At 36.7% G+C, this 27,212-nt stretch overlaps 2 protein-coding genes across 2 annotated transcripts; both read left to right on the plus strand.

Moving 5' to 3' along the window:
- Positions 1-3,744: 3,744 nt before the first annotated feature.
- On the plus strand, positions 3,745-9,479 carry LOC135767457 (cerebellin-1-like). Its single transcript, XM_065277183.2, has 5 exons — positions 3,745-3,980; positions 4,089-4,151; positions 4,285-4,347; positions 4,440-4,571; positions 7,114-9,479. The coding sequence occupies exons 1-5, from the start codon at positions 3,809-3,811 to the stop codon at positions 7,407-7,409; spliced, it is 726 nt and encodes a 241-aa protein (XP_065133255.1). The 5' UTR covers positions 3,745-3,808; the 3' UTR covers positions 7,410-9,479.
- A 3,375-nt stretch (positions 9,480-12,854) lies between these two features.
- On the plus strand, positions 12,855-18,022 carry LOC135767465 (complement C1q-like protein 3). The gene is made up of 4 exons (XM_065277193.2): positions 12,855-13,089; positions 13,195-13,257; positions 13,327-13,461; positions 17,295-18,022. The coding sequence occupies exons 1-4, from the start codon at positions 12,918-12,920 to the stop codon at positions 17,570-17,572; spliced, it is 648 nt and encodes a 215-aa protein (XP_065133265.1). The 5' UTR covers positions 12,855-12,917; the 3' UTR covers positions 17,573-18,022.
- Positions 18,023-27,212: the final 9,190 nt, after the last annotated feature.

Here is a 27,212-nt window from a genome sequence, read left to right on the forward strand (position 1 = left end):
TAAGTATTTGAAATGAAAATGATTTCTTAATGTTTATTGACATATCAGGGCCATTTTATGATTAATTGATATTAATATCTTACATACTGTGCCTTTAATAAAACACTGCTACAATTGCTAAAGGAGGAGAGTTAGTTCAGTGAAAGTTAAAGGAGGAATCTAAATGAATGAATCCTAAACAAACACAAGTTTGCGGTAAATGTCTATTTGACTTGTGATTACATCCAGTAAACAAAAAGTCTACTTTGTCTACAAATCACGTGTGTGAATGCTGGAATAGTTGAGCACTTGTATCTGTTCTGACAGCTGTTTAGAAGTTAAACTTATCCCTTTAAAAAATAACTGCAAGTTAGTTTTTTAAACAGAGATGATGATGATACTTTCTCAAAGAGTCATCAAAATAAAATGTAGAGACAGTTGTGGAGGAGGGGAATTGCGCTAAAACGCACACGCTCAATAGAACGTCTTGGATATTTTGTGTAATTTTACTTAAATTGCTTCAGTTGTGTGAACTTTATATTTTAACATTTAAACAACAATTAGCCATTTTAAGTAAACTCAACATTTTAGTTAAAAACAGTTAAACATACTAGCATTTTATAGTAATGTATACTATTTGATTTTACAGTGTGGGCATATTATTGACCACATACTATATTAATATTGTACTGGACTACTATTTCTGTATAAGGTCATAATGACATTCAGTTCACTTTCGTTTTATTAGGCTATTTTAAAAAAATCCAGCTGCGCTTTCGCCACAATTATAGTGGAAAGCACCAAAGTATGCTTAATGCTTATGTATTTTTTGATCATCTGAACTTTCTTTGGCTCGAGCAAAATAAATTAACTTTGTTTGGAACCTGGAACCTTTCGTTTTCTGAGTTTTTTCTTATGAAAGATTCATGCTAAGTCTTTTTGCTACTACATGTGCTGGAAATCACATTTAAAAAAGTTTTCGGGTAAAATATACCAGTCAGTCAGTGGCCGTGGGCGGGGCTTTGTTTGTGTGTAGTCACATAAGAAACCAAACAACATGTCTAATGAGATGCTTTGGTTTAATGGGGATAAAAAATATATTTTTCAGTGTAACATACTGCCAACACACATTTGTGTCCATACCCTTTGTAAAAGGGGGTTTGCATATTATGTGCCCTTCAAATAAAACAAAACCAACATAATAACCTATTAAGTGAATTGTGCTTTTTACAGCAATATTTTTTACAGAGCATTCAGAAATGTTTTATGCAGTTTTAAAATAATAGTATTTAAAGGCGCTCTATGTAGTTTACAGCGGCCTCTAGCGGTGATGTTTCAGATTGCAACCAATAAGTTTACAAGCGCGTGCTCGAACTCATGAACGACGGCCAGACTGGAGAAAGCATCACACAACTTGCTGGAAACTCAGGTAAACTCACTGCAACGTTTAGTTGACTGCATTTATCCTATGTAATGTGGTGTTAAATTTACGGTAAGATAACAAAAACGATTAGTGAACTACACTGAACAATTTCAGTATAACAGTAAAGCCCGGTATATACTGTGCTATTTTAAATAGTCCTTTAGGGTTGTTGCTTGCCACACTGTGCGATCAATATCATAGTTAAGTCCATGTCACACTGTATAATCTCAGTTTCCATCAATGTCAGACTGTACGAGTTTAAAGACTTTTAAAAAGCAGACGCACGCAAACAAACGCGTCCACAGTTTTACGTCATCGATCGACGACGGCTGGGCAAACACGCTAAAGCGAAGGCTAGCAAACCGAAACAACATCTAAAAAACTAAAGCACATAATTGAAATATATTTGAAATGCTTTGTAGTAATGTTAGCTTACCTGTCCAAAAGGATGAAAGCCAACTCAGGATCCGTTTTTATACCCAAAACAAAGCGGATGTTTCTCCATAATTCAAATGCCCTGCCAATGTTAATCCGTGTTTTTGTCCGAAGTTGATCAGATTCACTTTTGGCCTTACGAGCTTCAGCAGATAACTTTTTTTCTTCACAATATGTGGAGTTTGTGTTGGAGTCTGTGTTGTGCTGGGAGCAGGTCGTTTCAGCCTGTTATCAGACAGTGTCGTCGCTGTTGAGCGCAAAGTCAGTCGACGAGGTGGGAGGCTCTGGAGCGCGCATGCAGGTGACGTCACTGGATTTCGCGCCAAATCCGGCCCGGTACTTTCACATAAAAATAATATTTTTTTCGGAGGTAATAGCAAAACCCGCAAAGTGGATCATTTTAATGTGAGATTACAACCCCTTCACACAAAGGCAATTGAAAAGGGATTAGTTTAGGTAGAAACACTGCGGACAGCTCCTTTAATGTTTCTACAATATTAAAGAAACATTAAATGTTTTTAGAATGTGAATGTCTTTCTTTAAAAAAAAACATGTAAATCGTACTGTCTAGAAAACAAGAGGATAAGCCCTTTGATATACAACACTCAGACTTCTTTAAATATAGTTTGCATTAAACTTTAAGATAGGATAGCAAGAATTGTTAAAAGGATCAAATTAAATCCTATCTCCTAAATCTAAACACCCTAGACCTCCATCATCCTGCATTTCTCTTTTTTGCTCACCTTTCCTCCTCTTCCAGAAATTCTCTCTTCTCTTCTGGGGCCTCATTTATAAAATGCTGCGTAAAAACCATCCTAAATTTGATCTTACGATCATTTATCAAAAATGCGTACGTGTGATTCATAAACCGAACGTACGTGCAAAAAACGCGCGTAACCCTTTTAAATCTATAAATCGCTAATTAACTTGAACTTGTGCGCAGCCGAGCATTTTCAGATCTCCGCCTTTAAACGATGCCTAATTAATGTCACAGACATATAAAAGAGCACTTCTCAATGTTTAAACCAAATTTCAAGCAGCAAGATTGGCTTATATTTCCAAAAACCTGCAGTAATCAGACAAGCAAAAGTGCGTACGTCTGCTCAGACCCTGACGTGGCGCTAAGCACTTTTCCACGTCAAAGACAGCTTTTATAAATATGCACTTTGCCGTGGATTTTTGCGTACGCAAACTTTACGATCAAATCTGTGCGTACGCACGCTTTATAAATGAGGCCCCTGAATCGTTTATCTCCTGTAGTATCACAAAATTGGCAGCACAATGCAGTTATGAGAGGCAAGTAACCTCTGGACTGATAAATCGAATGACACAACAAATAACTAACCGACATCACATGGTCAAATTACTTTGCCATGACAAACATGTTTTAAACACACAGTTAAAGCAGTCAGAAAAAATGACTAACAAGTTAAAAAGTGAAGGGCGAGGAGTCCAACTAAAACAAACACTGAACACCATAATGGTGACTTTAAATTAAACACAACCAAACATCATATAAGTTTTCTACAGAAATATTTTGGCAGAACATTTAGAAATGTTTTATAACGGTGTAAAAAAGGTTTTCTTAAATAACTGTTGCAAGAACATTTAGACGTCACATTGTCATTACGTTTGAAAATTATAGAATGTAACATTTCTCTAACATTCACATAACCAAGAAACTTTCTTAAAACATTAAAATATTGGACATTGCGTAACAGTAATGGGAATTTAAGGAACTTTCTTAACACTTAATTTTGTTAGCTGGGGGATCATTATTTTGTTTTGTTTTCCCCTTCTTAAAACACGAACAAACAAAGCTATTGCAGCATAAGTCTAAAGTGCAAATGTTTGTGTTTATATTTCTTTAAACAAATATTTTTGTAACCCTATATAAAGACCAGGATCAGAGATTTAAAGTTAAAGTGTGAAGCATTCACAGGAGTCATCTGTAGTCATCTAGCAAGCAAGATGTTGGTGGTGTTACAACTGTTATTACTGCTCTGTGTTGGCAGCTCAGTTTCACAAGATTTAATGACACCAACTGTAAACATTATTGCTGAGCTGGAGAAGCTGAAGAAGATGGAGGAAAAGATTCAGACATTACAAGAAACATTAGACAAAGTACTGGTTAATAATGAAGGTAAGGTAAAGGTTTTACTGCAATACATTTCTTCATTGATTTTAATAATTTTTCTCTGATACTTTTATAAGATCATTGCATTTCATTGAAATAATGTTTTTTTCACAGCTTTGAAAAGTTCAGTACAAGATTCACAAAATAAGCTTGAATCTTTCCAGAAAGAGAATGAAGGTAAGGTTACAAAAATATTTTTCTCGCAATAATTTGTCATTATGAAAGAGTTTTTTGTGGTTTTTAATGATTTTGCACTGATACTTTTATGAGATCATTACATTTCATTGAAATAATGTTTTTTTTCTCACAGCTTTGAAAAGTGTAGTACAAGATTCACAAAATAAGCTTGAATCTTTCCAGAAAGAGAATGAAGGTACATTTAAAAAAAATTAACTTTAATGTAAAATAAAAGATTTTATACTTTTCCACAAGTTCAATGATGACAAATTCTATTCACATTCACAGCCCGAAAGATTGCTTTTTCAGCCGGACTTCTGGCATCTGGATCAGGACACACCGGGCCTTTAAATGATCAGAAATCTCTGGTCTACAAGAAAGTGTTTAGTAACATCGGAAATGCCTATGACTCGAATACTGGTAAGCACTGTAATAAAAACCTCATTATGACAGAAGAAATAATTGTAATATTTACCCTGCAGTTCTTAAAGGGGTCATAGCGTGAAAATCAGACTTTTTCCATGTTTAAGTGTTATAGTTGGGTCCCCAGTGCTTCTATCAACCTAGAAAATGTGATAAAGATCAATCCAGTAACTTTGTTTGGGTAAGCCATTTACTGCAGGCATGTGAAAAATTAGGTCGTTCAGATTTCGCCTGTTTTGTTAGGTAGGTAGCAAGGCAAATTATAATAATACCGCCCCCTTTATCTGCACTATCCAACCACAGCACTGCCATTTAGTGCAGAGAGTAAGATGGAGAAAAGAAGGACTTGAAAGCACAATTGAGTTTCAATTACAACAAACCACCATCATTGTGATCAGTGTTCGCACTTCATCCGGTCCCACCAAACATGAGACGTCTGCTCGACGTGCAGATCATGTCTATATTAGGTCGGTTGGTCCAGGCCCTTATCTGTACGTCTATACAACGTGCAGATCTGGTACAGTGTCTGGACGTCTGACTATGACCCCTCTTGGACGTCAGGTAGACGTCCAAAAGGGGTTCGGGAAATCAAAACACAAATATTTTATACAAATGTGGTCTATGAGTTCTGAGTCAAAAAACATAAACATTACGTGTATTTTTGTAGAATATTTTGTTAAGCTGTTAAAATAATGTAATCTTTATATATGAATGTGTGTTCAAAAACATAGCACTGCTCATAGATAAAGTTCCACCTTAAATACTCTCTCTCTCTCTCTCTCTCTCTCTCTCTCTCTCTCTCTCTCTCTCTCTCTCTCTCTCTCTCTCTCTCTCTCTCTCTCTCTCTCTCTCTCTCTCTCTCTCTCTCTCTCTCTCTCTCTCTCTAATAAACAGAGATGTATATGCTGACGTTTTATTGAAAATCTTTTGTCACCATAATGACGATCAGTGATTCCTTTAATTGGGTAGTTTGACTCTTTGACTTTTCATGTGAATATTTGGTCTTTGTAAGAGTGTTTGCTAAAGCATGTTTTTTGTTGCAAAGAAAAATTTTATAAACAAAACTCACATGTGGATCTTACAACTTCACTGAACGTTTATCAACAGTAAAATCACATATGTAAAGTCTGTAAATTAATTTAGTAAACCATGTAGTATTGTCTCAATTTCTCAGTTGATTTGAGGTGTCACATCCAACTTATTATTTAGGTTCATACCACCACTGGGAAGCACTTATATAAAATTAAAAGTCCAGATATTTTTGTCACATATGCAGACATCAAGAATCAGCCCATGAATCACAACAGTGGTGACACTCTCTGCACTCATGAGTTTTTATAATACACTGGTGCAATGCACTGCAACATTTAGACAACTCACCATCGTTGTGATTCATGGGCTGATTCTTGATGTCTGCATCTGTGTCAAAAAATTCTGGACTTTAGATTTTTGATTACAGGCATGATGTTTCATTTTTCATTACAGTAGGATGCACTGAAGTGTTTATTGCAGCTCCAAACAAAACTGAGATAGAAGTTTACTTTTAAACAAAATTTGTAATATTTTATCTGTGTTGTTAGTTCAGTTATATTATACCACCACTTCTGACCATCAATGTAATTTATAGGAAGCCATAAACATTGGCAACAAATACTTGGTGCAATAATAATGTGTTTTAACACCATCATCAAACACACAAACTACATTATAAAAATAAAGAGTCAAACTACCCAACTAAAGGAAACAATGATCACCATGATGGTGACAAAACATGTTCAATAAAACATCAGAATCTTTTAAATTCTCAAAAACAAGCCGTAGAAATGACAAAAAATAAAGTTAATTTGGTTTGTTTAGTATGGTCCTACTTCAAAACAATGCTTTGTAAAAACAAATGTTTGTAATGGTGATGACATTGTTTTAGGGGATTTACATGTATCAATTATCCAGCGAGAGCAAGCGAGGGAGGAAGAGTGAAGTTCACGTCCCTTCACTTCAATTATTGAACGATAGAGAGAGAGAGAGAGAGAGAGAGAGAGAGAGAGAGAGATTGCAGACGCAGATAGTTAAGGTGGAACTTGTATATTTGGGAATTATCTATAAGCAATATTTTTTTTACATTTATTCATATATAAAGATTATATATACAAATATAATGTCTAAAATGGCCACATTTTAAATAGTTTTACTTTGCGTGGAGGTCCCCTTGACATCAATATTGGATGTTCAGAACAGGTCATAAAAAGACGTCATAAAAACTTTCATTCTGGCTCCTCATGGGACGTCGAAATGACGTCTTTTTAAGACGCTTTGCTCAGTGGGGTCATTTGCATTTTAAATTTCACACCCAGAAACGGCACACTTTTGCTCAGGCCTACAAATTAGCAATTTTAACATGCTGTAATTAATTATCTGTGGGGAATGTTGAGGTAAAACCTCACTTACGCACTCTGGGGACACCAAAGATTTATTTTACATCTTAAAAAAATCTCATTATATGACCCCTTTAAGTTCACACAATTATACATTTGCCTTACAGGTATTTTCACAGCACCAGTAAAAGGAGTCTATTACTTCAGATTTTATGCTCATTCACACGCTGGAATCAAAATGGCAGTGACTCTGTATAAAAATGATGCACCTCAATGCTCTGTGTTTTCTTGGAAACCTGTCACCAATGGTAATGCCAGCAATGGAGTCATTCTTACCCTGGAACCTGGTGATCAAGTTAATACCAAACTATGGGATGGAACTTGGGTTTTTGATGATCAAATGAGCTACACCAGCTTCAGTGGTTTTCTAATTTTCCCCCTTGTAAATATGGAGCTTGTATGAATCATTCCTGTGTAAGTCAACTGTATCATGACTTTAGGTGGTGTCCTCTGAAGTTCAATAGTTTATCAGTTGTCTTAAAATTGCACCCCTGCACTGAAAAAAATGAAACTTTGGATCATCTTAAAAAAATTGCTGTATACTATGGATCAACTTAAAGCTCTACTGTGTACTTTATTGAGTTAATTCTTAACAAAAACCCTTGTTTTCTTTCAAAAGTATGTGCTCATTCATGTGTAATTACTTCCACGCCACTAATCAAAGTATTCTCGTAAGTGTAGAATCTGCTATTTAAAATGCATAACGTCGAAGCGCTCTCTGGCTGAATCCATGTTGTGCCTCCATCTTTGAAATACATTCGCCGTCGAGGGACATTCCTGAAATTCAAGCTCCGCCTTTCGCGCTTTCACTCTACACTCATGCTGGCCGATAGCTGAAGCCTCCGGAGGTTGCATGTGTAGGCCTTATACGTCATCAAGACAGTCTTATTTCAGAATATTAACAATTATAAAGCTGACAATTATTCTTAGTTAATTGTAAATTGATGTAATATGCGTATGACTTGTGAATGTAATGCTCAGTTGATTTAAATAAACCAGGCTTGATGACGTATCCAGCCTGTGACCTGCGTAGCTGAATCCTTTGGATTTTACAACAGCCGCACACCGTCATGAACCTGCGATCTAATGCTTTGATTTGAAAGCCTGTTGAAGACATATTCTCGAGGACATTAAAACAAATCGCCAAGGAAGGGAAACGGGGATTTTAAACGACAACGTGACAGGAAAAACATCAAGACCAAAGTCACTATTGGAGTTAGTTTTCCAAGATGGGGCTCAAGGGACACTGAAGTTGCACTTTCTATATTCTCCACAGGTAATTCAGCATATTCGTTTACATCTATACAGTCCATGTTGTAAACTTGAAGTTTTATAGTTCCTTGGCTAACTTTAGCATGATTATGCATAACACTTGTTAGTGTAAACATGCATGTGGTTTAATGTGTGCGAACTGCCACACGCCGTCTCTCCGCCCATTTATGTAATCTGAGGTACTGAGATAAATGTTTTTCATCTTTTCTGACCTCTAGCACAAACACACGGTGACAGCCCTATTTTTAGCTTTTCATTGATAAAAGCGTCTGATCTGCGCGTCTTTCGTTTCATTTTACAAGCGTGTGAAAGTTGCGCGATCTTTTTTCACCAATATGAGAGAAAGCTCTTACATATACACGGACATGTAACGTTTACTTAAAACATAAGCATTGTACTTTGACATAATATTAGTTCGCGTCCATTTAAACCCGTCATGGTTGCTTTTTGTATGTGATTTTAAGCGGACATATCATGACAATCAGACTTTTTTCATGTTAAACATAAATCTGTGTGCTTTGATGGATCACAGGCAAAGGACATTGCAAATTGTTCATTTTTTTCTCATTGCTTTTGCTTTGTAGCTACTAGAAGCCATGTTAACCTTGGCATGACACGGCCGGGCCACCGTACGAGTTAAAACGCGTTCCGAATGGGGGGGGGGGCGGGCTAGAAAGTAATATTCAGTTGCTTGTCATATAGACTTTCACCGCTAGATGGGAGTAGATCCTACACAGTGGAGCTTTAAAGAAATTGCTGTAATTTGTTACAGCTAACTTTATTCGTTTTTCCCAAACTATATTTTTGATTTGGTTAAAACTTTTTTAATTTAATATCAATCAAAATAGTTCTTCAGCCCAAGATAAAAAAAAATACATTGAAACAAAGCTAATATATTGCTTTTCATGGAGACCAAATCATTATTTTTACTTTGGTAAAAAAAAGCCTGTCTCTAATTTCTTATAGACTGGCTCTTTTTCTGGAAAAAGTAATAATATAATGATGAAGAAAGTCATAATATTAAATGCAATAGATAAATGAATACTGCCGTGTGTAAACATGAATCCATCTTACACTTTTCAAAAGAGTCAAAAGCAGCAATCTTTCACTTTTGCAACTCTATCAGCATCTCTGTTAAAAACTAAAATTACAACTTGAAGAATGGCTGTAAATCTGGTTAATAAAGTAAGTCACCACTGTGTCGATAAGTGTATCCTTTAGTTGGGCACTTGGGTCTTGAAGTTTAAATTTTTTTCTTCTGTTCGTTATGACAGTGTGTTTCTAAAGCACATCTGTTAGAGAAGATAATGAGATGTAGTCTGAAACTGTTGATATATAATTGTTAATTATTGTGATTCAATCATCTCAAGCAAAAAAAGAGTCACTGAATTTAAGTTATTTTTCTGTCAATCCTGTAATGGTTCTGTACTGTAATATGCTGTTAAAATCCAAAAAGCCTGAAGAGTTTTTTTTTACATATATCTAATCTGTGATGTTGATGTTGAAACTATGAAACGCAACAATGGTGACAATCAACAACAAAGCATCATCCCGCAATGCATGCTGGGTACCAGGATTGCAGACATCGGGACTTGTGACTTGGTGACTTGGACTCAAGTCGACTTGAGTCGCTATTTTTGTGACTTGTGACTTGACTTGACAAAAAATAAAATACTTGAGACTTGACTCGGATTTGGAAGTTAAAGACTCGGGACTTGACTTGACTTGAGACATGATGACTTGAATGACTTGAGTGTTAATCACATCATGCTTTCAGTTTGAACATAAAATATATAAACTATTTTAAAAAAAAAGTTGACCCAGTTGGAGCGCAGGCTGAGAATGGCATTGTCATGACTGAATCACGACACTATCATCAGTCATGCCCTCTCGTACCTTACGCACACCACGCCCACTTAGAACAGATATCAACATGTCAGCTGGAGGGGTAGCGAGGGTCATCGCTTTCGGCTTCAACAAGATGGCAAAAGACGAAAAGTGCGTTGCAAGACATGCAACATTAAAATCACTGGCAGCCAGACGACAACCTCCAATTTCGTCTGTCATTTGAAGAGCCATTCTGCCCAGTAAGTGCTTGTCAATTTGTTAATATCTGGTTAGTTGGTAGTTAGCTAATGTAATAATAACTAAAGTAGACATTAACCCTCATCATACCGTGTTGAAGACAAATGTGGGCAAAATAAGTTAGATTTTTTTTATACTTCCCTTGATCTGAGCGGTACGAGACTTGGCTACTTTTTCTTAGTTTGCCACCTGAACACACACACACAGAGAAAGAAAAATGACTGGATTCTAGAATGTTAGGGCCGGTTTACATATAGCGTCTTTTGCACGCTCAAGTTCGTTATTTCAAATAGGCGCGCGAACGGAAGAGATTACAATTTTGTTTAATTCCATGATGTATTTTACTGAACATTAGTATTTCTTTATATCTTTATATTCTACACTCTAAAAAAACAAACGGTGCTATATAGCACCAAAACAATTGCTTTGGATCGTAACGATAGAAGAACCATTTTTAGTGCCATATAGCACCGGTGAAGAACCAGTGAAGCACCAGTGAAGCACCAGTGAAGCACCTGTGTAGAACCATATAGTGCTATGTAGAACCATATGTGGTGCTATATGGCCCCTATATGGTTCTACACTGGTGCTTCACTGGTGCTTCACTGGTGCTTCACTGGTTCTTCACCGGTGCTATATGGCACTAAAAATGGTTCTTCTATCGTTACGATCCAAAGCAACTGTTTTGGTGCTATATAGCACCGTTTGTTTTTTAGAGTGTATATATCTTTAATAAGATCAGATTCTGCAGGTAAAATTACAATGATAAGGTGACTTGACTTGGACTTGACTTGACCTACTACAGGACTTGACTTGACTTGACTTGACTTGACATAGCCTGTGACTCGACTTGACTTGACTTGCCCAAGAAAAGAAAATTGGGACTTACTTGAGACTTGAAGGTTCAGACTTGAGACTTGCGCACGCGGTAAATATCCATTTGACTTGTGATTACATCACATCAGAAAGAAGATTTGTTTAATAAATCACGTGTGTGGATGCTGGAATAGTTGAACACTTGTATCTTGTTCTGACAGCAGTTGTTTAGAAGTTAAACATCATCCATGTTTAGAAAAGAACTCTGCAAGCAAGTTATAATTTTAGTAAAAAGTAAAAATAATGATTTTGGTCTACATGAAAAACAATATTTTAACTTTAGTTCAATGTAAATTTTTTATCTTGGGCTGAAGAACTATTTTGATTGATATTAAATTGAAATTTTTAAGTTTCAACCAAATCAAAAATATAGTTTGGGAAAAACTAATAAATTTAGCTGTAACAAATTACAGCAATTTTTGATCCATAGTATACAGCAATTTTTTTAAGTTGATCCAAAGTTTCATTTTTTTCAGTGTAATAAAAACATTTGTTTAAGTTGTTTGCCAATAAAAAACATGGCAGAAATTGTCCTGAAACAAATGTAGGCATGTCAGAATAACGTTTATGCCGCTTGCATAATGCAGCGAGATAAAGTTCCAAGAAGACCGAGTACAGTTGGCACAGATGCAAAACAAAGATGTAAAATGCACACACACAAGGGGACACACACACACACACACACACACGTGCGTTCTGGTTTCCATGTTTTTTGGGGACATTCCATAGACGTAATGCATTTTATTCTGTACAAACTGTATATTCTATTCCCCTTACCTGCCCCATTCCCTAACCCCAACCATCACAGGAAACTGTTTGATACCTTAGATTTTCAAGAAACATCATTCTGTTTGATTTATTAGCTTGTTTCCTCATGGGGACATCAAAATGTCCCCACAAGGTCACAAAAATACTGGTATTCCTATCTTTGTGGGGACAATTGGTCCCCCCAACGTGATAATTACCCGGCCAAGGACACACGCACACACACACACGCACACACTTATGCTTTCTTACCCATGACAAACATGTTTTAAGCACACACAATTATAGCAGCCAGAAAAGATGACTAACAAGTTAAAAAGTCAAGGGGAAGGAGTCCAACTAAAACAAACACTGAAAACCATACCAGTGCCTTTAAATTAAACAAAACTAAACATTGTAACCTAATGAGTGAAAAGTGTTTTCTACAGCAATATTTGTTTGCAGAATTATTAGAAATGTTTTACAAAATTTTTAAAGAATTTAATTTAATGTTTCTAGCAAATGTGTTTTAACCGTTGCAAGAATATTTAGACTTCACATTGTCATAACGTTTGAAAGTGATAGATTGTAACATTACTCTAACATTCACATAACCAAGAAACATTCTTAAAACATAAAAATACTGGATGTTTTTAAAACGTTTGCATAACTTGAATGTGAACTTTAAGGAACGTTCTTAGACCTTATTTCTGTTAGCTGAGTGATCAACATTGTGTTATGTTTTCCACTTATTCTACTTTGTTAAAACAGAAACAAACAAAGCTTGTCCAGCATGAGTCTAAAGTGCAAATATTTCTGTTTACATTTCTTTCAACAAATATTGTTCTAGCCCTATATAAAGACCAGCATCAGAGATTTAAAGTTTAAGTGTGGAGCATTCACAGGAGTCATCTGTAGTCGTCTAACAAGCAAGATGTTGATGGTGGTACAACTGTTATTACTGCTCTGTGTTGGCAGCTCAGTTTCAGAAGATTTAATGACACCAACTGTGAACATTATTGCTGAGCTGGGGAAGCTGAAGAAGATGGAGGAAAAGATTCAAACATTACAAGAAACATTAAACACAGTATTAAGTGAGAATGCAGGTAAGGTTAAAATTATTTTACTGGTAATAATTTGTCATTATGAAAGTTATTTTATTTGATACTTTTATGAGATCATTGTGTTTCTCATAATGTTTTTTCTCACAGCTTTGAAAAGTTTAGTACAAGATTCACAAAATAAGCTTGAATCTTTCCTGAAAGAGAATAAAGGTAAATGTCTAATTTAATTTAAAATGAAAGATTTTATATTTTTGGTGACAATTCTATTTACGTTCACAGCTCAAAAGATTGCCTTTTCAGCCGGACTTCTGGCATCAGGAGAAGGCTACACTGGGCCTTTTAAAGATGATTGGAAAACTCTGGTCTACAAAAAAGTGTTTAGTAACATTGGAGATGCCTATGACTCGAATACTGGTAAGCACTGCAATGAAAACCTCATTATAACAAAATAATAGATGTACACAGCAAATTCCCCGGTGTTAAAGGGGTCATAGCGTGAAAATTAGACTTTTTTCATGTTTAACTGCTATAATTAGGTCCCCAGTGCTTCTATAAAACTAGAAAATGTGATAAAGATCAACCCAGTAACTTAATTTGAGTAAGCCATTTTCTGCAAGCATGTGAAAAATTAGGTCGTTCAGATTTCGCCTGTTTTGTAAGGTAGGTAGCAAGGCGAATTACAATAATGACGCCCCCTTTATCTGCACTATCCAACCACAGCACTGCCATTTAGTGCAGCGAGAAAGAGAGAGAAAAGAAGGACTTGACAGCACAATTGGTTTTAATTACAACAAACCACCATCATTGTGATCAGTGTTTGCACTTCAGCCGCTCATTTGCATTTTAAACGACACACCCAAAAACGACACACTTTTGTTCAGGCCTACAAATTAGCAATTTTACATGCTATAATAAATTATCTGTGGGGTATTTTGAGCTAAAACTTCACATACACACTCTGGGGACACCAAAGATTTATTTTACATTTTAAAAATATCTCATAATATGACCCCTTTAAATTAACACCGGCTCAGTGTTTATATGGGTACCACCAGCAGGGTGTTAAAAGTAACACCAAAGCAGTGTTAGAGTTAATAAGATACTTAAAGGGGTCATATGATGAAAATGTTAGCATTGCCACTTTGTAGGTGTGAGCAAAAATAGGTCATTGAAATTTGGCTTTCATTATGATGTCATAAGGATATCTTATTAGAATAATACCGCCCCCTTAATCTGCACTATCCAACCACTGCACTGCTATTTAGTGCAGAGAGAAAGAGAGAGAAAAGAAGGACTTGACAGCACAATTGAGTTTGAATTACAACAAACCACCATCATTGTGATCAGTGTTTGCACTTTATCCGCTCATTTGCATTTTAAAAAACACACCCAAAACGACACATTTTTGGACTTGACAGCACAATAGAGTTTCAATTACAACAAACCACCATCATTGTGATCAGTGTTTGCACTTCATCCGCTCATTTGCATTTTAAAAAACACACCCAAAACGACAAATTTTTGCTCAAACCTACAAAGTGGCAATGCTAACATTTTCATCATATGACCCCTTTAAGCAATCATTTGAGTGATTATTTGATTATTGAAGACCCCTGGTGATAATGAGCAGAACCTTTAGTTGGGTGGTTTGACTCTTGTTTCTGTCTTTGAGGTCTTTGCAACAGTGTTTATTAAACACATTATTTGTTTCAAAGGTTGTTAAAACAGAGTTTATACAGTTTTTATTAAGATTATTTAAGATTATAGATTTAAGTAAATTGTTTGCACAGTCAAAAGTATTTTATTCAGTATTCATAGAAAATTAGATGTTGATCAAATACATATTATTCTCCATTGTAGTGATGTCCAGTTCTTTTCAGTGAACGACTTGAATCAGTACACTTAATCGGACTGAATCGTTTAAAAAGTTTGTCTCTCGAGACAGCAATGATCCACAAGTTACTCACTTTCAGATGTGCTCGACAGTCATTTCGAATTTAATTAAGAGAGAGTAATCCGGATCTTAATTCGTAGAAGCTCTCCCCAACAGTATCACTGACTGAACCGAGACATGGTGAATTTTGTTGATACTGAGCATGCGCAACAAACATACTGGTATTCCAGAGTCACTGATAAAATGAATACCTGAATCAAGAAGGGTTTCTATCGGACGCGTCCGACTTGAGCTGTTAATACTGCGCATGTGTTGCTGAAAAGCACGATACAGCGACTCTCGAGTCAGGAACAGGTTGCTGCATTTGTGGAGTCACCAGTTCACTGATTTGAGAACAGTTTCTATCGAAACCGAAGAACTAAAGAACTGTGGATACTGAGCTAGCATGAGCCAAACAGTACGGACATAAGTTAGTTTCTGTGCTAATACTATAGCCTACATGAACTAAGATGATTGACAGACATAAAGTAATTTTATTTAATTTTACCATAAAACTCACGGGAAATATGCATGGTACAGCTAATTATATTAAACACAGTTTTGACTAAAATGTATTTGTTAGGTTTGTGTGTGTGTGTATGTGCAGATTATATTTTAAGTTGTTATGAGCTTAATTATGATTTCTGTTAAAAGTTTTTGAATGTGCTTTAGTTGGACAACTAAATAATAATAAATCAACCATACACGACTTTACTTGAATTTTTTTATGTATTTTACCCTCCTGGATGATAGAATTAGATGCGAATGACGTCATTACGTAAAGTACGTTAAAGAACTGGTGAATCGGATTTTTTAACCAGTTCTTTGAAACGAACTGTCCGAAAGAACTGTTTCACAAAAAAAGAGTCGGACTTCCCATCACTACTCCATTGGATCTAACTTACAGAGCTTTCCTCAGATCAATCTTTTCAAATTTTATTGTTAAATACTTGCTGGATACTTTTTGCCTCCTGTGCATATATCATGAATCACCCCATTAATCGGAACCATGGTGACAAACATAATGTTGCAAAGCATGCTGGGATCCACCATAGTATAACACTCATGACTCCCATCATGCATTGCAACATAAATTATGTCACCATTGTTGCAATTAATGGGGTGATTCATGATATCTGCACGTGAGGCAAAAAATGAACTTTCCAGCAAGTATTTAACAATAACATTTGAAAAGGTTGATCTGAGGAAAGCTCTGTAAGTTAAAACCAATAGAGAATATATATTCAATCAACATTTTATTTTTTATGAGAACAGAATTTTTTAACTGTGCAAACAATTTACTTAAAGGAGCCATGGCATGAAAATGAGACTTTTTCCATGTTTAAGTGCTATAATTGGGTCCCCAGTGCTTCTATCAACCTAGAAAATGTGAAAAATATCAACCCATTAACTTAGTTTGGGTAAACCATTCTCTACAAGCACATACAAAAATAGGTCGTTGAAATTTGGCCCTCTTTATGATGTCATAAGGAGCTCTTATTAGAATAATACCGCCCGATTAATCTGCACTATCCAATCACAGCACTGCCATTTAGTGCAGAGAAAAAGAGGGAGAAAAAAATAATTCACAGCAGAATTGAGTTTCAATTTCAACAAACCACCATCATTGTGATCAGTGTTTGCACTTCATCAGCTCATTTGCATTTTAAAGGACACACCCAAAATGGCACATTTTTGCACACACCAATAAAGTATCAATTTTAACATGCTGTAATAAATTATCTATTTGGTATTTTGAGCTAAAACTTCACACATGTGCTCTGGGGACACCAAAGATTTATTTGACATCTTAAAAAAGTCTTGTGCCATGGCCCCTTTAAATCTACAATCTCTGTTTTAAAACTACATAAACTTTGCTTTAACAACCTTTGCAAATTATGTGTTCAATAAACACTGTTGCAAAGACCTCAAGAGGAAGACAAGAGTCAAACTGCCCAACTAAAGGAACCACTGATCACCATAATGGTGACCAAACTATTTCAAAGTAAACAAATTTCAGTCTGGTTTGTGATAAGAGAGATGTCTTTTCAGTTGATTTTATCTAAGGCAGTGGCTGGAAGTTGTAGTTGTAGTTCAGCTCATTATCACCAGGTGTCTTCAATAATCAAATAATCACTCAAATGATTGCTAAAGTATCTAATTAACTCTAACACTGCTTCGGTGTTACTTTTAACACCCTGCTGGTGGTACCCATATAAACACCGAGCCGGTGTTAATTTAAGACCGGGGATTTTGCTGTGTAATATTTGCCTTGCAGTTCTTGAGTTCATAAGACTATACATGTGTCTTTCAGGTATTTTCACAGCACCAGTAAAAGGAGCCTATTACTTCAGATTTTATGCTCATTCACGTTCTCGAATCAACCTGGGAGCCGGTCTATTTAAAAATAATGTACCTCAATGCTCTGTGTTTTCTTTTCAACCTACCCGCCATAGTAATGCCAGCAATGGAGTCGTTCTTACACTGGAACCTGGTGATCAAGTTCATATCAAAGTCTGGAGCAATGCTCAGGTTTATGATGACATCGATAGCCTTACCAGCTTCAGTGGTTTTCTCATTTTCCCCTTATGAATATGGAGCTTGTGTAGTGTAAATCATTCCTGTGTAACTGTATCAGGATTTTAGATGGTGTCCTCTGAAGACCAACAGTTTATATTAGTTGTCTAAAAATTGCTTGTCTGGATAAACCGTAATGGTTCATCTTGTGGTCTATTATCAGCAACATAATTAATCAATGCAAAATATGAATAATTTTGACTCTAATGTCTCATTCAAAACCTTTATTTCAATGTATTTTGGAGATGATGGTTCTGTGTTTAATACAACACTACACTGTAAAAACATCTGTAGTTTTTACGGAGAAATACTGGCAGCTGTGGTTACCAGAACAATTCTGTAAAAAATACAACTTAAAACAACTTATATAACACATAAACAACTTTAAAAGAGACAGTGGACATACACAAAGATTGTATCATACAAACAAAAACAAAACAACATCAGGGTAAGTTATTAAATCGCTCAGTGTCTATGAGTCCATTTTACAGAGTTAAAAAGTGACACTTAAAGGGGACATATTATAAGATTTTTTTTAAGATGTAAACTAAGTATTATTCTAGGTCTGAGCAAAAGTGCAGTAGCGCCTCACTGCAGAACACGACATCCAGGGGGCGGGGTTGGATTTAGATCCAGGGGCGGAGCTGAATCCCGATCCAGAGATCCCATTGGTCGCCAGTTTTACCACAAGACACGTCATACACGTGTTGCTGCGTTACCATTTCCGCATTTAGTCGTAACTAAATTAAGTTATTATTTTGACATAATAACTAACTTCACTTATGACTACAATAAAAGTAGTGCCTTTAGGGTGAAATGTAAGTTTTTTGCTATAATGTTTTGGAGTAAAACATTTTGGGTAAGCCTACTACGAGTAATCTTACCACATGCAGTTTAAGACCTATTAATGGATACAGTATTAATATGCATAATTATTAAGATATATAGGCTATGGCATGTTATTTAGAAATTAATAAATTGAATGTTTATCTTGTATGGACTTTGAACTTGTTTTAACGCGTCTTGCTTACAGCCATTAGGAAACAGGTTTACTTTTTTCTTAAATTTGCTAATAAAAGATATCAAATAAATAAGTTTATATATTTACTCGTATAGGAATAGCTGTGTAATAAGTGGGATAATGTACAAATAAATCCCTTCAGTGATATCAAACTGTCGGGAACGTGTCCTTACCTCCCCTTACACCTAACTGTGATACTTTCTAAATTATGAATCTTTCTCAACTATATTATTAATCAAACGTACACTTAAATTGATAAGAGCAAACGTTGGTGACCACAGGTTGCAACTAATTGCGGGCTGCAACAACGCAAATATACTGGTTCATTTGGCGGAACAAAGTATATAAAGTGGGAGGAGTTGGATCTAGATCCAACCCCGCCCCCTGGATGTTGTGTTCCGCAGTGAGGACCATCTCCAAAAGTGTGCCGTTTTGGGTGTGTCATTTAAAATGCAAATGAGCGGCTGAAGTGCAACCACTGATCACAATGATGGTGATTTGTTGCAATTGAAACTCCATTGTGCTGTGAATTATTTTCTCTCTCTCTCTTTCTCTCCGTACTAAATGGTTATGCTGTGGTTGGATAGTGCAGATAAAGGGGGCGGTATTACCTTATTCTGACATCACAATAGGAGCCAAATTACAATGACCTATTTTTTCACATGCTTGCAGAAAATTGTTTACCAAAACTAAGTTACTGGGTTGATCTTTTTCACATTTTCTAGGTTGAAAGAAGCACTGGGGACACAATTATAGCACTTAAACATGGAAAAAGTCAGATTTTCATAATATGTCCCCTTTAAATAATGACATGATGAATGAACATTAATGATGAAATAGAGAGCAGTCAAAACACAAGTACAACTAAACTACAGACAAAATCTTAGATGAACATTAACTGTATAAATATAACATATAAACACATTCAATCGCTCAAGATCTGACCAGAGGAGAATTAAACACAAACACCATTAACATCTACACTTATTACAAACCAGTTTGACTTTATTTGGTTTGTTTGAAGTCACCATTATAGTGATCATTGTTTCCTTAAATCGGGCACTTGGCTGGTAGGTCTTTGGGTTAAGCTTTCTCTGAATGTTAGAATAATGAGCCAATACACATAACTATAGTCTAAGAAGCTGAAATAAGTAAAATTAAGTGATGTTGGTAGATTTTTAAAGAGTAACTAAACCCTAAACCAACTTTTTTTGGTTAATGATCTGTAAGAATGATGCTTTATTAGTGCTGTTCATTGATTTTAGTCAGTTTTTTTACATTTGGATATAAAGTGTTTTAATACTACAATATATGGTGTAAAAACGTCTGAGTGCTGCCCTCTTCAGGTTGAACGGTGGCTACTACAGTTTAATTTTCCTATTGGATGTTGGGTCCAAAAAATGACTCGTGACGTAAGTAGGTTCAAGCTCACCACGCCCTTGTTACGATCTAACCACACACTTGGTACGAGCTTAGTTCGTCCCCTCTATCTCCGTTGGGATCTGCCCACTTTTCTTGCGTTTTTCAAATATTGGCTGTTGGTGGAGTCAGGCTCTGACCAGGGGTTTAGTTACACTTTAATGATGGTCTAGTCATCTTAAAGTTAATCAAGCAGGTATTCTCAAAAAAAACTCTAAACATGAACATTAAGTTTTTTCTCTTCCCCATACACTGGTTTTCTTGTGGGACGATGTTTAGACTGGCAATACATTTAGACAATTGTCACAGGGTGACTTTTAGGGCGGAACCAAAAAGGAAAAGGAGAGGTTCCGCCCGGACCAAAATTTTAAAGCACCTTCACTTCCTCGTTCCCTGGGCAACCCAAACGAGGCCGAATTCACAACAGGTGTGCTGAGGAAGGCAGCAACTTCTGATTGGGTGATGCAGTGAGTGAGAGGGATATAAAAAGGGCACCAAATACACAAGAGGAAGAGTTGATTTCGGGGAAAGAGCTGATCTTGGAAACGCTCCGCTCCGCCAAGGGCGGATTAAACGTCCACTCCTTAGAAGGCGCCATTGATCCGGGGATCGCTAAGCGAGCGGAGAGAAGACGGCTGAAGGAGCCGACAGGAAGGAGGAGGACGTTTATATAAGGAGTCCCACAGAGAGTGTGCAGTTTGGCTGTCTGGTAGGCTGTGTACTGTGGCGGTGCAGTAGGAACATTGCATTGGAGTAGAAAGCGAGTATCTGGGACATCAAGACGGATGAAACTTTGGCTGGGCTGAGTATGATTCGAACCCCTGTTGTTTGTAAGATGTCTGCCTCACTTGTCATATAGAAGTGTATGTGGAATCGAATCCTTTTATAACAGTTATTGGATTACGTGATACACAAAGGAAAACCGAACGGTGGGGGGAGTCAAAGAGACGAAGAGAGGAAGTAATATTCATCACTTGTGAGTACTGAAAGTATAAAAGTGTAACGTGTACATTAAGCATACCAGTTTGATGCATGTGTGAGTTGTAGCAACTGACGTAGCGGCTCCACCACGGAACGGAGCGGTGGGAGAGCCGGGAACGCAACACCACTGGGAATTTGGCATCAGCTACCTTTTCAACCTCTGGCTTCTTCATTGCAGTGCCCCACGGATTCTTTAACCGACCCCACAAAAGACCTTGGCCTGACCTTATTTGTTCACCAAGTGTGTCGTGGGTGAGTCTAGATTTACAGAGAGAGTGTGTTCACGTGATTGTATTGCAGTGAAGTGCTGTGTACTTGTTGTCAGAAGCTACCATTGATTGGAGTCGGCCATATTAGAACGGAGAAGACGCTGGGTGGAGAGCGAAGAGTCAGCCTATCATACGCTGTCCAATAACCCTGAGTGTGGAGGCTGGTGAGACACTACGAAGTCTCCGGCCCGAGCAACGTGTATTACGGTGGTGACGGTGAAAAAAGGGTACAGGAAGTAAAGATCGCATGTGAGTACAATTCAGAGCGTTGGTTGGTTGGTCGGTCTGTGAGTGAAGTTATTGCATTGCTGAAGCTTAGTTGGCTAGTAACTGCCTGTCACGGAGCCTCTTCAAAGGTGCGCCCCTGTTCCGGTTCCAGCAAATCCCACGTATGGGAAGGAAAGGGCAGTGTTCGGCTCGGCAGTGATGGCATCCCTCTTTTCCGACTAAAGCCTCGGGAAAAGAAGATTACAGACCTACTGCTCACCATACCCATCGCTTGTTCACCAACTGTAAGTGAGAGAAAGTTCACAGTTAAAGGTGAAGTGTGATTTGTGTTACAGCCCTGAGCCCTCTAAAGGAGGAAAACGACGAGTCAGTTACCAGAGAAGTATCTACCGTATCCACTGCTACCAGCCACCTGCAAATAAGAAAGTCACAGTAAAGGTGAAGTGTGATTTGTGTTACAGCCCTGAGCCCTCTAAAGGAGGAAAACGACGAGTCAGTTACCTGAGAAGTACCTACCGTATCCACTGCTACCAGCCACCTGCAAATAAGAAAGTCACAGTTAAAGGTGAAGTGTGAATGGTGTTACAGCCCCGAGCCCTCTACAGCAGTGGTTTTCAACTCCAGTCCTCGCCCCCCCCCCCCAGAAATTTTAGATGTCTCCTTATATGAAACACCTGAATCCACTCACCCAGCTAACAGAAAAAAGTTCTAAGAACGTTCCCTGAAAGTTCCCAAAAACTTTCTGCCAACGTAAAAAGTGTCCAGTTTTCTTGACGTTCTAAGAACGTTTTTGTGTTGTCACAACGTTAGAGGAATGTTACATTTTACCATTTTTAAACGTTATGACAATGTCATGTTTTAATATTCACACAATGTTTAAAACAACAAATGTTTTGTTTCATTTAAAGTCACCATCATTGTGATCAGTGTTTGCACTTCTTCAGCTCATTTGCATTTTAAATGACACACCCAAAATGGCACACTTTTGCTCAGACCAAGATTTTTATTTAGTTTACATTTTAAAAAATCTCATAATATCTCCCCTTTAATCTGAATTAGTTTTTTGATGGTCACCACTATTGAGGTTTGTAGGTTGAATCTTGATATGAATATGAAGTGTCACAAAACCATTACTTTACAAAACTCTTTCTAGACCAATAGCTATATTTGCAGAAGACCATATACATCAGACATTGAACCAATTTCTCTCTTACTATAACTAGCAGTCACTCACAACTTTCATGTGGATAAATCGAAAAAGTTGTTTTAACAAATCATTATTTTAAAGTAGGACCATACTGGCTAGACAAACCAAATTCACTCTATTTTTTTTGTGATTTCTACTGCTCATTTTTGAGAAGTTACAAGATTCTGATGTTTTATTGAACATGTTTTGTCACCATCATGATGATCGGTGTTTCCTTTAGTTGGGTAGTTTGACTCTTTATTTTTACGTTGTAGTGTGTGCGCTTGATGATGATGTTTATTAAAACACATTATTATTATTATTGCACAAAGTGTTTGCTACAAAACACAGTTTTTTTGTGGATCAAAATGTCACTGATTAGTGCTCATCAATAACGTTGATGATCAAAAGTGGTGGTATAATATAACTTTAACACAATACATTTCTTTAAATAATAGATTTTTATCTCACTCTGTATTCTTTGGAGCTGAAACCAACATTTATAGATGCACAGTTCTACTTACTGTAATGGGAAAACCAAATTATAGCTGTAATCAAAAATGTAGAGTCTAGAATTTTTGACACAGATGCAGACATCAAGAATCAGCCCATGAATCACAATGATGGTGAGTTTTCTACATGTTACAATAACTGCACCAGTGTATTATAAAAACTCATGATTCACAGAGGAGAGTCCCTTTCACACATAAAGTCTTTACTGGTAATTTACTGGTAAATTGCAGTTAACATGTCATGTGTGAACAGAACCTTTCCGGTAAATCAGTGCTCCCAATTTACCAGTAAGACAGGTTGTAAGATTACCAGTAATTTACCGGTAAGCGCTATGTGTGAACGAAAAATATAGGATTACCGGCATTTAGAACGAACGACGTCAGACCGCGCTGACAGCTCGGGCCAATCAGAACGTTTTTAAACAGATGATGCGTGTACCACCGCACTGTTTACGTTCGTTTCCACACCCATGCTGCTTAAAAGTTGAGCACAACTGAAGTAAACATCCACATTTCTTCAAAGTTGTTTAAAACAGCTTACCATATGTTTGCCAAATTGCCGACGTCCTTAGCACACCCTCGGTGAAGCCTAATGTGTAAACACAGGTTCCGTTTGACGCCGCCTAACGTAATGTTGTTTGGTCACGAGCAACTTTGCGACCGTTTGCCACAGATGTGAAAACAACAAAATACGGACGATATTAAGTCATAACCCGCCATTGTGTACAAATACGGCACGGAGCTCGCGGCGGCGCCACAGGTAATTTCCGCTTTCTCTCCGAGTTTACATGTATTTTGATACTAATGTGTGAATGATGTCTTACTGGTAAAAAGACGGAACGTCACTGCATGTGTGAACAGCACATTTTTGTATTTACTGGTAAATTCATTCTGGTAAATTCATGGTAATTTACTAGAATTACTGTGTGAAAGAGGCTAATGTCACCACTGTTGTGATTCATGGGGTCATTCTTGATGTCTCCATATGTGACAACAAAATCTGGACATTTAATTTTATATAAGCGCTTCCCAGTGGTGTTAATTAATAAGTTAGATGTGACACCACAAATCAACTGAGAAATTGAGACAATGCTATATTGTTGACAAATGAATTTACAGCCATTACATATGTGGTATTATTGTTGGCAAACTTTTAGTAAGTGTAAGACCCACGTGAGCTTTCTTTGCAACAAAAACCATGCTCCAGTAAAAGCTCTTACAAAAACTAAACACTACTGTGAAAAATGAAAGAGTCAAACTACCCAACTAAAGGAATAATGGTGACAAAACATTTTCAATAAAACGTGAGCATATAAATCTCTGTTAATTAGAGAGAGAGAGAGAGGGCTGAATTAGGCAGATATCCCCTAATTATACACATCCAAAAACGCTCCCTTAAATTCTGGTCACACTTAAACTCAAGTCCCCCGAACACACTTCAATATGAAGCCCTTAAAACCCAAGAGAAGAGACCTAAAACCAGTCCCATCTGTCAACTGGCTCTAAAACTCCAGACCAGCACTAATGAACGCAAACAAACCACAATAAACCAAATCATTAAAGAAAGTCAAACTTTATATTTGGATCATTGGGATAAAGAAAGTAAAAACCAAAGTAAACTAGAATGTTATCGGGCACTAAACAGAAAATACAGTCTGTCAGAATATCTCTCCACTGTTAGAGATGTAAAGCAGAGACGAATCCTCACTAAATACAGACTCAGTGATCACAGTCTGGCAATAGAGAAAGGCCGACATAGACAAACATGGCTCCCAAAAGAAGAGCGAATCTGTGTCCATTGTGACAGTGGTGAGATCGAAACAGAGACACACTTTCTCCTTTACTGTGGTAAATATAAAGAGCTTAGAGAAAAACACTTTGACAAAATCTCAAAGCTCATAGCAGAGTTTCATAGCTCTTCAGATTCAGATCAAATGAAGATGTTACTGGGGGAAGACAGACACCCATCAGCTGCTGCTAAATTCATTTATCAGTTACACACCATCAGAAATAATCTACAGCCCTGATCTTGTACAGTATTTTTATTTTACCTCTCATGTGCCTCCATAAATGTACATTTGTATACTTCATATGTTTATATTTCAAAGTCAACTTTATATTGTAAATATACTCTGATTCTATTTTATTTTATTTTGCAGTAGTACTTCATCCATCACCCAGCACCTTAGCTTATTTGCACCTTAATGTTTGTTAATATTGTGTTATTGTATGTTTCTTGTTTTATGTATAATGCTTTGGCAATATTGTAAGTGACACAATCATGCCAATAAAGTTCTTTAAATTGAAATTGAATTGAATTGAATTGAATTGAATTGAATTGAATTGAATTGAATTGAGAGAGAGAGAGAGAGAGAGAGAGAGAGAGAGAGAGAGAGAGAGAGAGAGAGAGAGAGAGAGAGAGAGAGAATTTAAAGTGGAACTTTATCTATGAGCAGTATTATATTTTTGAACAATCATTCATATATAAAGATTACATTATTTTAACAGCTTAACAAAATATTTCACATGATGTTTATGTTTTTTGACTCAAAACTCAGAGACAAGTTTATATAAACTGTTTTTGTATTGATTTCCCGAATCCCTTTTAGATGTCTACCTAACGTCCAAGAGGGGTCGTAGTCCGATGTCCAGATAATGTACCAGATTTGCACGTTGTATAAACATACAGATAAGGTGCTGGACCAACTGACCCAATATAGACATGATCTGCACGTCGGGCAGATGTCTCGTTTGCTGGCTAAATACACCTTAAGTTGTTTACGCAAGGACACATAAAATATTTCAATAAAAACAAATGTAAATATTAATAAACTCAACACTTATCAGGATTGTTGGGGTTGTTTGTCTTCCTGCAAGAGGCGCAGTTTCTTATGCTGCTGATTAAAAAACCGTTGGCTTTGTGATTTTTAAATTTACATCTGATTTACTTAATTTTTTGCCTACATTTACTCAAATAATACAATGTAATAAATGTTTCACCAAAAATATTGAGTAGATCATAGTTAAAATTAGGTGTGAAACTTCCTATTTTTTTGTTGATGTTAAATATTTATGTTAACTTGAAATGAGCAATTATTACAGTTTTAAAAACTAAAATATATAGGTGTCCAACTCAAAAAATCAACTAAGAGACATAAAGAGATTTTATTAAGCTATTTTAATCATTTATTTTAGTGATATTTACAAAGCCACTGAATTATTTTTTACAGTGATTAATAAACTTGCCTTTTGAATTGTCTTATTTCTAAAAAAACATTTTGAGCTGAATTCAAAAGCAGTCACATTCCTATCTTACCATGTCTGCGCTACTCACCTGACCAACGGTGAGCTCGAACTGCCCGAAGTTGGCGGAAGGCTTGATATCTAGCACCAGTGCTGTGATTGGCTAAAAGCTTGGGGCATGGCGATTGCCTTACAGGCAGCGCCTATATGGGGAGCCTGCATAGAGTTCTCAACGGGCCTAAAAATTACAACCCCACCCGACCCGGCCTGTGACTTTTAAAGCCCGGACCCGATGTAACCCGACACATCAACGTGAATTATCTGTCTGAACCCGACCCGCAGCTTTTTTCCTCATACATGTAGGCTATTATCATGACCAGCAGACGGGAATTCAAATCAAGCTTTAATGTTCACGCCTTTTAACAATACAAACAACTGAAACAATAAACTTTAAATATAGGCTAAATAAATATGCCTTAAATAAAAATGACACAATAATAAATAACTCAAACATGTACCCAGCCAGCGGCTTTTCCTCCTGTAGTAGCAAGCAACGGTGAATTACCTGCGGCAAGTTTACTTTTCTCCATCTCTTCTTCTCCAGACAACAGGCGTGCACGCAGTGATAGCAATAAGCTCCGGGCAGTTTTGCGCCCCTGTTGTTCCTCATGCGTCCAGTAGGGGGAGAGGGAAATACGTGCCAGAAGCAAACATCTTGATTAAACAGAATCTTGTTTTTAATTGAGTTATTAATTTTATAGACTATTGAAGCTATAGTATGGCTTCATTGTATTTT

Source organism: Paramisgurnus dabryanus, chromosome 6 (genome assembly GCF_030506205.2).
Source record: "Paramisgurnus dabryanus chromosome 6, PD_genome_1.1, whole genome shotgun sequence".
Classification (NCBI taxonomy): domain Eukaryota; kingdom Metazoa; phylum Chordata; class Actinopteri; order Cypriniformes; family Cobitidae; genus Paramisgurnus; species Paramisgurnus dabryanus.

What these genes read in the sequence shown, in the direction of transcription:
- LOC135767457 (XM_065277183.2), top strand. Translation starts at nt 3,809, where the DNA reads ATGTTGGTGGTGTTACAACTGTTATTACTGCTCTGTGTTGGCAGCTCA. An exon ending in TTTCCAGAAAGAGAATGAAG is followed by an intron (nt 4,348 to 4,439) that starts GTACATTTAAAA and finishes TCACATTCACAG; the next exon opens with CCCGAAAGATTGCTTTTTCA. An exon ending in TGCCTATGACTCGAATACTG is followed by an intron (nt 4,572 to 7,113) that starts GTAAGCACTGTA and finishes TTTGCCTTACAG; the next exon opens with GTATTTTCACAGCACCAGTA.
- LOC135767465 (XM_065277193.2), top strand. Translation starts at nt 12,918, where the DNA reads ATGTTGATGGTGGTACAACTGTTATTACTGCTCTGTGTTGGCAGCTCA. An exon ending in AGTATTAAGTGAGAATGCAG is followed by an intron (nt 13,090 to 13,194) that starts GTAAGGTTAAAA and finishes TTTTTCTCACAG; the next exon opens with CTTTGAAAAGTTTAGTACAA. An exon ending in TGCCTATGACTCGAATACTG is followed by an intron (nt 13,462 to 17,294) that starts GTAAGCACTGCA and finishes TGTGTCTTTCAG; the next exon opens with GTATTTTCACAGCACCAGTA.